The sequence below is a fragment of the Brassica napus genome, chromosome C7 (assembly GCF_020379485.1).
Source record: "Brassica napus cultivar Da-Ae chromosome C7, Da-Ae, whole genome shotgun sequence".
NCBI lineage: Eukaryota > Viridiplantae > Streptophyta > Magnoliopsida > Brassicales > Brassicaceae > Brassica > Brassica napus.
The window spans coordinates 27,523,454-27,536,045 of NC_063450.1; the positions used below are offsets into that span (position 1 = coordinate 27,523,454).

Consider the following 12,592-nt stretch of genomic DNA (forward strand, 5'->3'; position numbering starts at 1 on the left):
CAGATTTTTCTTATATAAAAAGAGCAAACATATGATAGTGAAAAAGATTGGTGAAATTGCCAAACTCATCAGCTAATAATTTGATTATAAAGAAAGCATTTATTGATATTGATAGAAACAGCATTTTTTCCGAAACGGTAAATAAAGTCAACGTCGGATATGAGAGGACAGTGTCACCGCTACACTTTAAGGAAAACCGGCGGGACCTACAATAAAGATGTAATAACAACGTAAAGTCAATCGGGACCGTCCATTTGATGAGATCTAAACTGAACATCCACTGTCGGCCTCGTGGGTTTTCCTCACACACTATACAGTATACTGTTTTCATTTAACCGGGCGATTATGGGAATTTAAAACGGGTATATGTAATTATTTTCTGGGGGAAATAATTTAAAATTGTTGAAAAGATGATAAAATCAGGGAACTCCTTTTTTTTTTTTTGAAAAGAGGTCCTACTTGGAAAAGAAGAAAACGAAACTCCTCGTCGTCTTCTACCACTTAAATTCTAGTAGCTCCAACATAAAAATAAAAAACAAAAATAAAGATAAACAAAAAAGAGTTTAATTATACACAAGGAAGAAGAAAGAACATGTTGTAAAAACTCTTCCGTGATTTTCTCTCCAATTTCCTAGATTTTTTTTCTTATTTCCTCTGTTGAATTTTGTTTCTTGTGTTTTATTATTGTTGCAAAGATCGTTGTCATATTTTTTTTTGTCGTGATTAGATGTAATTTGTATAAGTTTAGTAACCTTTCAGTTTTATTATTCTACTAGATAAGAGCGGGTATATTTTTGTTTCAAATTTTTTTTGAAAAATTTAATTTTTATTTTTGTATTTTTTTATACATTATAGTGGTATCGGACATGAAGAAAAAAAAACAGGGTTCATAATAGTAAAAATACTTGCTGTCAATGATTTTTTCATAAATAATATGATTAATTAAATATAGCTGTAATATTTATTTTTAGTGGAACAGTGTGTCATAAATTTTTTTTGCTCACACAATATATACACGAATTTTATTATTATAATAATAAGAATGGTGGATCCCTAAAATATAGAAAATAAGAAAAAGCTATAATAAAAAAAAGATAACTTATAATAAACTGAAAATTAGGTAAGAGGTATATTTATATGTAGACTAATGGCAGTTAGTTAGTAAAATATAGAAATAAATAGTTGGACATAACATTATCAATCCGTCATGATCCAAATTTAATGGTATTGATATATTCTCTCTTTCTTCCTGCAATCTATCATCTATTTGGATCTTCTGTTTGGTGTATGAGGCTTCAGTAATTCCCTTTCACTCATCCAAAAGTTTTGTTCTTTTGTTTTCTGGAATGATCTAAAACACAAGGAACAGAATAACCAATCTCATGAAATTCATTTGTCAAACCTTACCATAGTTTTAGAAAACGAAAAGAGATGACTTGCTTTTCTTGTTTGAATCCTCGAACCAAGGACACAAGAGTCGACATTGATACCACTCGTTACAACTCTCCTTACCCAACAACAGATTCTTCAGGTTCTTTCATTGAACCTGGCGGTGGAGCTAAGAGTTTCACTTTTAAAGAGCTAGCCACAGCCACAAGAAACTTCCGTGAAGTTAACTTGCTCGGAGAAGGAGGCTTTGGGAGAGTTTACAAGGGTCGTTTAGATTCAGGACAAGTAAGAGGAAACCTCTGTTTTGTAATAAATATCATTTGAGTTACTGAAGAAGTTAATATTTGACGAAATCAGGTGGTGGCTATTAAGCAACTGAATCCAGATGGGCTTCAAGGGAACCGAGAGTTCATAGTTGAAGTTCTTATGCTTAGCTTATTCCATCACCCAAATCTCGTTACACTTATCGGTTACTGTACTTCTGGTGATCAAAGACTTCTTGTCTATGAATACATGCCAATGGGCAGCTTAAAAGATCATCTATTTGGTTGGTTCCTTAACCATCTCTCTTCATTAATCTTACAAGTGTTTTATTGTTATAAAGTTTTTGACTCTTTTGTTTTCTTTTGCAGATCTTGAATCAAATCAAGAACCATTAACCTGGAATACAAGAATTAAAATCGCTGTAGGTGCGGCTCGAGGAATAGAGTATCTTCACTGCACAGCTAACCCGCCAGTGATTTACCGCGATTTGAAATCCGCAAACATATTGTTAGACAAAGACTTCAGCCCTCAGCTGTCGGATTTTTGACTGGCTAAACTAGGTCCTGTAGGAGATATGACTCATGTCTCCACACGAGTCATGGGAACTTACGGCTACTGTGCTCCCGAGTACGCGATGAGCGGGAAACTAACCGTTAAATCGGATATCTACTGCTTCGGTGTAGTCTTGCTTGAGCTGGTTACCGGAAGGAAAGCTATTGACTTGCGTCGGAAGCAAGGCCAGCAGAATCTTGTTGCTTGGGTAATAAGTAAATTCTATAAACCGGATTAAACCGGAAAATTTTAACTCTCGTTTTAACATAATTTTTAAATGTCTCTGCATGGGAGTCACGTCCATACCTCACGGATCAAAAGAAGTTTGGACATTTAGTGGATCCTTCACTGCGAGGAGCATACCCAAGACGATGTCTAAACTATGCGGTCGCGATCATCGCAATGTGTCTGAACGAAGAAGCTCATTATCGACCGTTTATAGGTGACATAGTTGTTGCACTTGAGTACTTAGCCGCACAGTCAGTCTCTTGAAGCTCGGAACGTATTCTCCACGTCACCGGAGGTCACAAGAACGCGACATGACTTATAGAAACACACAACAAGTCTTTGAGCTTTTTAAGAACTTCTGTTTGGTGTTTTGTAAGAAAATGCTTTTTATGCTCCCTAGAAAAAAGCATATATAGTTTTGTAAATCTTTACTTTTGGTTTTATTTTCTTATCATGTATATAAATATGAAAATTATGGTAACAGTTGAGTTCTTTTATATGTATATCTACATTTGAAAATGAAAAAGAAAACAATTAAAATGATGAATAATTATAACAGAACACAAAGGTACAAGCTTATTTCTACCATGTCCTATAAACTCTTCTTTTTCTTCATTCTTTCTCTGATATGAAGTCAGTGCTATAAACTGTAACCTGTAGCTGAAGAACGTTCAGGGAAACAATGAGAAGAAACATGAAGCAGAAGCATAATGGTGGTATGACTAGGTGTGGTTCTGCAAACATCTACACACTCTTCTACATCTTCATCACAAGTCAACAAAACCCATTCATTGTCTTCATCTAAATACTTTAGATCATACCTGCTCATATCCTCTAGACCAAACCGCTTCCCTATCTCCCACAATAGATCAGTTAACCTGCGCGAATCCCGCATCCTAAACCTGATCTTCTCTTCTCCATAGCTGACTTTAATCCTCAATGAGTCATCATCTTGAGATGATGACAACAAATGGGTGCCGCCTTGAGGGTTGTTTTCTAAACTAGAGAGAGTCAATACTGTCTCATCAAGACTTGATCCGGTTCTAACATCACCTTGAGAAGGATCAGTTGTCGCGCCGCTGGAACAGCATTGGCTAGAGCTTGAACTAGGGGACTTTGAAAGCTGCAATGGCTGCGGAAGAGGAGGGGAGATCTTGTCTTGTTGAGATGGTTCATGTGAGGCTAAGTTAGGGAAGTTAGCGTAGAAAGAGCTTATGGGGAGAGGACCTGAAACACATTCAACAGAATCAATCACTCGTTGGATCTTCTGAAGAGAATGTCCCACTTTCTTGATCTTTCTTGATGGCCATCTCTGTATACCATGTTGCCTACATATTCTCTTCAACGTCGTTGGACAAACTGACAAGGAGGAGATAAAACAAGATATCAATCTCTTAAAGACTTTCTGATTAAAATGAATCCAAAACATTGAGAGCAATGCTGCTTACCACCAATACTCTTGGCTGCATCTTTCAAACTCCCTGCAAAATACTGTCTAAGCACATCCAAAGTTATGTTTTTATCTGCTTTTGTACGCTTCTTCTCAGCCATACTACTGAAACCACCACAAGAGAACATGCTGCTCTCACTGCTTTTGTACTCATAACCTCTCTTCAAGCCAAACACATCATTTGGCTTGTCTCCACCATCAAATACCAATGTGTTCTCTATCTTTGGCGTTACTATCACTTCACTCTCTTCTTCCAGCTCCTTATCCGTAACAGTCCTTAAACTTCTAGGCACGTGAGCCATAATACTCGAAAGAGCATCCAACATCTTCCTCTGCTCCTCCACATCATCACACTCCTTTGGCAAAAAGAACTCCAAGATGAAATCAGCAGACCCCGTATGCACGCAGCGTAGCCGTATCGCAACGGCGCCATGTAAGCCGAACATGTTAGCATGGTGAGAGAGAGGGTACTCTGACTTCTTGTAGTTAGAGACATCGGTCGAAAAGCAAGGTCCATTGGTCAAGAAGGCTTGTCCCGCAACTCCTTGGCCTTTCAAGAGGTGATGCTCAGAGCAAGCTTCGTGGAACTCGAGGACTGTTGGATCGCCAACGTAGCAAGCGTCATCGATGGTTGAGATGCAGTGGATGTAGTTCTCGTCGTTGTGACGGCATCCGGTTTTGGTTTGCTGGAGACAAGAGACCCATGTTTGAGCTAAAGGTAGGTTATGAGTCTCACAAGCACATCTCAAGAGGTTTTGGATTTCAGGTAATGCAGCTTTGTAGGATAAGTCACATCCCTGACATAAAAGGAGAACCAAACTGGTTTATATCAAAAGCAGAACTTAAAGAACTTGTGTAGTTGATTACCTTTAGAGATGGCTGGATAGGAACTTCAGTGCTTCTAAGATCAACTGCCTGTGAACAAAAAAACATTCTCCCTTCTCAGAAAACACATTTCAATATCAAAAACAATGTTCAAAAAACCCGTTAGCCGGTAATTAGACGCTTTATATAGAACTAACGACTATACTCATATTATTCGGAGTTAAACATGATCTAGGCGTTAATGAATTTTTAATTTACTTTTAATATATTTTATATTTCTATCAGATATTTTAATTTTTTATGTTTAGTTTTTTTTTTTTTTTGTGAATTATAAAAATTAGATATCCAAAAAAGATGAAATTGTAGATTTGCAGTAATATTATTGTTTAATTTGACGGATTTAGACCAATTTAAATTGATATACACCAATTTCAAACGATTTAACTAGAATAGTTTAAACCAAATGAATAGTATAAATCGGATTTAAAAAAAAATTGTTTTGGCTATAACCGATTTTGCCACCGAAGTGGCCAACCGATTTTTAGAACACTGATCAAAAGCATTTAGAGAAGGATACAAACCTGAAGCGCTCTGCAAATACTTTCAAGCTCAGGTCTTAGTTTAACCATCTCAGTAGTCATCACAACCTCAATAACACCCAAACAAATCTTACTCCCTTGCTCAAACACCGGTATCGCCAGCGTCCCACGTACACCACAGTCCTGAGCATGCTGAACTCTCGGATACTCCTCGCTCCTGAAGAACCTAACATCAGGAGTCCACTCAGGAAGCTTCCCCAAGAAAACCCTTCCAGGCAAACCAGCTAAGGCCTTGGAATCATCTTGCTCAGCAGAGAAGTGATAGTTCACAGAGATCTCTCTGTAGTTTGCGAGCCTCTGACATAAAGGATCGTGGCTAAAGGGTTGTTCCTTTGTGGTTAAAACTCGCTTCCCGCCTCTGTTGACCGGAACCCATAACTGAATGAGTGAGCCTCTCTCTGTTGTGTAGTCTCTAATGTGTTCAACTGCTTGAACTAATCTCTCGGTAACTGAAGAAGCACCACCTCCTGGTCCGATCCACCATCGTTTGTTCCATTGAAAGTCTTCGAGGCTTGATCTTTCTGCGCAATCCTGACCGTACATGTGAGATACTAGTGCTGATGTGTCTTGAGTTGGAGACCATATGAAGGAAGATGGATCAAAAGGTGTTAAGTTAAGAAAGTCAGATCCATCTGTTGTCTCTAACCAGCAACCATCTAGTAGCAATCCATCCATGAAGCCAGTGTCCATAACAGCGTTATCGGTTTTGAGATAACTATCTTCCATGGATATGTATGTGCTCTGCTTTTTTTGGTTTAGCCCAACAACTTTTTTCTTAGCCGAAAAATCAAAACTTTAGATGATAAATTAGAAGAAAGGGAAACAAAGAAAGGCAGGACAGAGATTCTTGAAGATTTCTTCCTCAAGTGAGTTTCAAAAGTCCCTTTTATAAACTGACCTTTATTTGTAATTTGTTGTCTATGTGAGAGAGGGAGAGAGAGAGAGAGAGAGAGATCTCAAACCACAAGAATAGGAAGCTGTAAAGATTTGTCTGTTGAAGAAGAAGTACCTTCTTCAAGTAAGATATAAAAAAAAGAAGAATTTTTAACAAATAAAAATTGAAAGTATGAATATTTGTGAATCGTTATCTCCTCTATGCATGGGGACATATTTTGGTTTAAATTTACAGAACATCTCACTCTCTCTCTTCCAGGCTGCTTAAGATTCTCCCAGTTTCTTGAGAGAGAGTAAGGAATAAACAAAAGAGCAACAACTTTTTTTTTTTTTTTTTTTTTTCATCTAGGATTTTATTTATTATATAATTAAACCTTACAAACCTATTACAAGAGACATTCAAGCCCAGACTAAAAACCTAACACGGCAACAACATTATAAGACCCAACAACGGCCCATAAACCAAACCACCCACACTAAAGCGGAACGCATCACTTCTTCCACGTGTTCAAATCACGGTAAACGAGATCCACGTGTTTGAAGACCAAACCCCTCGTCTTCACCGACATGCAGATCGTCGCCGACACAGGGAACCACCGGCTCAGCCGGGACCAAACCTCACGATCTTCACGGTGTGCACCATCTTAGCCATATCACCAAACTTCGGAGAGCTTCCATCAACCTATGTTGAGATCTCGTCCAAGCCAAACACCGAAGACCCATCACATGCAACGGAATCACCACCGGCGGAGAGCTTACATCGACCGTTGTCGAGATCTCATCCGCCACCTTAACTCCAGAAAAACCGAAGCTTTCCACCAAACGGAAAACTTTTAGAAAATCGATTGCTTCCTAAAACTAGATACACATATAGCCGCCTTCTTCACCAAAGGAGAGTGAAACGCGGAGATAAGCCGACCGTCCTTTGCCGGAGAAGAAGGCAAGGACGTCGGAGACAAAAAACCAGCCGACAACACCGGAAGATATGGTGCGTCGCCGGAGTCAGAAGCCGACTGAATTACCGAGAGGACAAGTGATTCTCCGGAGTCAAAAGCCAGTCATAAGATGCTGAAGGAGACACCTATACTGGAACCATTCCCGAACGGCGGGAGTCACCTCACCAGAAGAAAGATCCGGTGAACATCGATGCTTTCTCAATCATCCAACTCTGTAAAAGGTCTGGAAGAGAGAACAAAGAGGAGAGAGAAAGCCCGCCTTTTTTTCTTGGTAGTCGATAGATCTATCTGCTGTTTCACCGTCTTTGTTTAACGATGTTAAAACAAAAGAGCAACAACATGTCTAATGTAGTGAATTTCTATTTATGTAAAAATGTCTCTCTCTCTTTTTTTGACTAGTCACGTATATAGAATCAGAGAATATTGCCAGTAATCATATAATATTAAAAAGAAAAATAGGATTTTACTTGGAATATATGTTTTCATTTTGATCTGACAACAATAGCAAGAAAATAAATTTAAAATTTCATATATATATTAATAGAAAAACATTTAAAAAGTTATAACAAGTACTTTGTATTAATTAAAAAGTACTTTGATGAGTTGTCACGCTTATTTTGCTTACGTGACGGTTTGAGAATCAATTGAAAATTTTGCTAGTCCAAAATTAAATTGTTAGGGATTGTTATATTATATAGTATGTCCATTATGGATAATTCATTTATCAAATTGAATTTTTTTCCTTAAATAAAACATATGGAATTATCTAATATGATTAAGATATATATGGAAATTAATGATTTTAAATAATAAAGATTTGCTAACAATCTATATATTTTCTATCATTTTTGTTTAATTATTTATTATTAAAATAAATTACATAATTACATTAATCATATAATAAAATTTTAGATTTTTTGTATATGTTGTATTTTGAATTTTTCAAAACGAGTATAAATTACTAAAACTGTTAAAAGTCTCACATGAACTTTTGTGATAAAGATTTAAGAGAAAAAGACAAATATAGCACTAAATCAAGTTTTTGTTCCCAAACTAGCACTCAAGGTCAAAAGTCACAAAAATAGCACTTAATGTTTTATCAAAAGTCACAAACTTAGGGTTTAGAGTTAAAGGGTGGGGTTTAGGATTTAGGGTTTAGGGTTTAGGGTTTAGAGTTTAGGGTTTAGGGTTTAGAGTTTAGGGTTTAGGGTTTAGAGTTTAGAGTTTAGGGTTTAGGGTTTAGAGTTGAGAAATGAGGTTTTGGGGATAAGATTTCAAATTTTGAAAAATAAAAAAATTAAAATTTTCAAAAGATAAAATGCTATTTTGGTCATTTTAGTTTTTGAGTGCTATTTTTGTGATATAAACTTAGAAATGTGCTATTTTGGAGATTTGCCCAAGATTTAATTTTTTTTTCTATAATAAGGTACAATGATTATAAAATCATATGAATAAATAATTTTATTTTAATAGGTGTTTATGTTAATATATATATATCGTTTAAATTAAACTATATACTTCATATGAAAATACATACTTATATTTTGACATCTATGTTGAACATATATTGAAAAGTTAATATTTTAATTTTGAAATCTTTATTGTTTTTTAAATGATTATAAATTATTGAAACCACTAAACATTCCACATTAAAAAAAAAACGTTGGTGTAAAATTTTGTTACACAAATATGCAAATAATCATAAAATCATATGAGTAGAAACCTCATTTAATAAATATCCATATATTAAAAGTATACTATATATCTATGTTAATATCATTTAAATTTAATTATATATCATATACGATAGATAAAATTGATTTATTTATCCTAAAATGATTGCGAATAAACAAGAGCGATTGTTTGATTTATATGTGCACGCCAATTTATTACATAATAGTAATTAATTTTTTAGTTATTTAATATATAATTATTATTTTATTATTTCATAATATGCAAAAAACATAAAATAAGTAATAAATATAAAATATTTATTCTGCTCAAGACACATATCTTAACCTAAGTATTTATCTCTTTGATAATTTTAAATCTTAAACATTTTCTAAATATCAGGTCAAAACAAAATAGCGAAATGAGAATAAACTCAAAAAATCATTATTTATATCGAGCAATAACTAAAATGAACAAAAGCGACAGAAAAATGAGAAAAATATTGAAGATATTTAGGATTAGCACGTGAACGTAAACTTCTCATAACCATAATTAATTTTTAAATTGCTAAATTGTGAATAAAACCGAGCTCTCATATTTTCATTGTAACCAAATAGTAGGTCTGAGATTCTTCGGTTTAAACGTTAGGTTCCTATGTGATAAATTATTTTTTGACCTATAATATTTTTAAAATGGGATCAACTTATCGGTAAACAAATTATCTAATTAACAAAAAAAATTAAAAAAATTATTTAACAGCCAAAAATATTAATCGATCAAGAATATACATTTTATTTTTTCATACGATATTTTTTAAATAATTTTCATATAAATTTGCTATGCGTAAAGCGCATGTCTTATCCTAGTAAATGAAATAATAAAAGCGTTTTATTTTTCTTCAATATAAATATTTTTAAAATCCGCTGACTAAAGATAGAATACAATGTTTTATGATATGTTTAATTCAATTAGTGGTAGCATAAGATCCCACATTTCTTTTCAAACAATCAAATACAATGGCTATAAGTATCTTAATATAAAGTGGCTATAAGTATCTTAATATATAACGTATTTGAATTATTCATAATTTTATATATTTGGGGAATGACTCTTCAACATTTTGTACATCATAAAAAAAAACATTTTGTATCGTTGTGATGAGCAAAGCGAACCTTATTGCTAATTGAAGACAAGTTAACAATTGTTAACTGTTTCGTATATAGAAATGGGTCATATTGTTACATGTTGCTATAACTCTTGTTGTGTAACTATATAGACAATCTAAAAGGCAACTGTTATATATACTGTTTTAGGCTTATATGGCAAAATAATCTCCTATATATTATTTGAGAAGCATTACAACTTTTTTTTGTAGTCACATGTCATCACTAGAATGATTCTTAGAATCATTAGAGAAATATGTTGGTACATCTAATTATATAATAAGCTTTTTATTAAACTAACAATAAATTCATCATTAATGTACTTTATTATTTCCTTAAATAAAATTTACGGAATTGTCTAATGTGGCTAAAGTATATATGAGAATTAATGATTTTGAATAATAAAGATTTGATAAAAAATAGTGTATCTTCTATCATATTTGTTTAATTTTAAACTATTAAATAAATTAAACAACCACAATAACCATATAATAAAAATTTAGATTTTTATGTATATGTTATATTTTGAATTTTTACAAACGGCTATAAATTACTAAAACTGTTAAAAGTCTCATATTCAAATTTTATGATCCATGGTTTAAAATTTTTGCTAAGACAAAATATAAATGATTACAAAAATTATATAAGAAAAAAGTTTAATTTAATTAATTATTAAGATTAATATATATATATCATTTTAAATTAAACTATAAACCATATAAAATACAATATTTTAGTTTCAAATTTTACTTTGAACAATTTTTTTGATAAAAGTTTTGAACGACTTATTTTTAAAAAAAAAAATATAAATTACTAAAACTATTAATCCCACAATGAAAATTTTGTTATCAGTAATTTAAATTTTTTCTATAAAAGATACAAATAATCAAAAAAACTATATGAGTAGAAATCATCATTTAATAGACATTAATATTAAAAATATACTAAAATATATTATCTATGCCAGTATCATTTAAATTTAATAACATATCCTATCAAATATAAAAAAATATTTTTTGGATTAATAAAATTAATTTATATGTTTGCACCAATTTAATTATATATTTAATAGTTACTGACTTTTAATTATTTAATATATATTTATTATTTCATAATATGTAAAAATATTTAATACATAAAATAATTCATATATATAATGTTGATCCCACGCAAGGCGCAGATTTTAACCTAGTACATAAAGTAAATGAAAGGAAACCAGTGTGGGAGTAGGTTCATTCCTCAACTTGGTTAAAAAGACAATTTCATATCAATTGGGCAATATAAAGTAATTCGGTAAAACAGAAGTTTATAGTGGAAGAGTATTGTGTAACCAATACCGTTTTCGCCTCGGGAATATATAAATGCCACCGCTGAAATATAATAAATTACTAATGGTCAATTTTTAGGAGAAATTCGAACCAGACTTCTGATGGAAACGCACTAATGCGGGATGTTGATTGGTTGAGCCTAATCTACTGAAACCGTTCACCAAAACTCAGCACCTTCTATTACAAAATGTCATGGTGTTACGGTACGTTCTTTGTTTTTCTGCCTCAAATATTCAATATACGGATCTAATTAGAAATACGTATATCCCCAGTTATATATAAAAAGCACTAATCAGATATGCGTATATACACGTAACTGTTTATGCTTTCTGTCACAAATTAAACAATACAAAGATGATAGCGCGCGTAAGCTAAAAAGGCAAAAGAAGTGGTGCATGACTTGAGCTTTCTTCCACTCGAGGTTTCGCTCACATACTCCCAACTAGGTAAGCTCCACATAAATTACTTTCTTTTAGTTTCAGTCGAATAATTTTCTCCCAATAATACCAAGTGTTTTGGAGCTAATATGAAATATATATACTTGAACATACTTCGATTTTGGGAGCCATTTAATTTAATGGATTACCAAAAATATATGATAGCGACATGTATGTTCTCTGCTTTAAATTATTTATTTACATTCTACTAGATTTTTTTTTTAGTATTTCCATGTTTTCTTTTAGATACCTAAATTTATAAATTAAAATGAACAAGTATTGTTTTATCAAGCTAGGACAAGGATAAAGCTAGCGAGTCATGACCAACATTTCATCTTATCAAATTAGAAAAACATATAGATATGACAGGTGGTTAAGATCTAAATATCATCTTTTTGTTTTTAATATGATCAACTTAATTAGTTCTCTAATTGACTGGATATAAATATAGTCATGTATGTCATGTATGCAAACACAAAAGATATATATATATATATATATATATAAGTCGCAAGCATTAAAGTGCTTTCCTAATTGCCTTAGGTCACTCGTATAGGCATCGAGAGTTCTTTTATATTTTGCTTTTGAAGAAACAAAAATGCAACACACCTTTCATACGTAATATATTCCTTACTTGTGAAGAAACTGAAGACAAAGACTATAACATGATTATTGGAGGGTTCTTAGAGTGAAGTTTTTAACGGAATATAAGAACTCGTCTCTTAATTTTTAACTAAAAAAGTTAAGAACCGGCTCTTAAAACTCTTATTTAAGAATCAGTTCTTAGTTTTTTTAGTTAAAAGTTAAGAGACATTTTCTTATATTCCGATAAGAAC

At 32.8% G+C, this 12,592-nt stretch overlaps 1 protein-coding gene and 1 pseudogene across 1 annotated transcript; one reads left to right on the plus strand and one right to left on the minus strand.

Moving 5' to 3' along the window:
• Positions 1-1,053: 1,053 nt before the first annotated feature.
• On the plus strand, positions 1,054-2,930 carry LOC106411273 (annotated as a pseudogene).
• On the minus strand, positions 2,906-6,518 carry LOC106411272 (protein NLP4-like). Its single transcript, XM_013852001.3, has 4 exons — positions 5,290-6,518; positions 4,751-4,798; positions 3,882-4,680; positions 2,906-3,792 (listed from the first exon to the last, which is right to left on the minus strand). Exons 1-4 carry the CDS (start codon positions 6,031-6,033, stop codon positions 3,074-3,076), a joined length of 2,310 nt encoding a protein of 769 aa, XP_013707455.2. The 5' UTR covers positions 6,034-6,518; the 3' UTR covers positions 2,906-3,073.
• Between the last annotated feature and the right edge of the window lie 6,074 nt (positions 6,519-12,592).

Coding starts and splice junctions, on each gene's coding strand:
- LOC106411272 (XM_013852001.3), bottom strand. CDS start 6,033: ATGGAAGATAGTTATCTCAAAACCGATAACGCTGTTATGGACACTGGC. Junction 4,799..5,289: donor GTATTTGCAGAGCGCTTCAG/GTTTGTATCCTT, acceptor TTTTGTTCACAG/GCAGTTGATCTTAGAAGCAC. Junction 4,681..4,750: donor CTATCCAGCCATCTCTAAAG/GTAATCAACTAC, acceptor CTTTTATGTCAG/GGATGTGACTTATCCTACAA.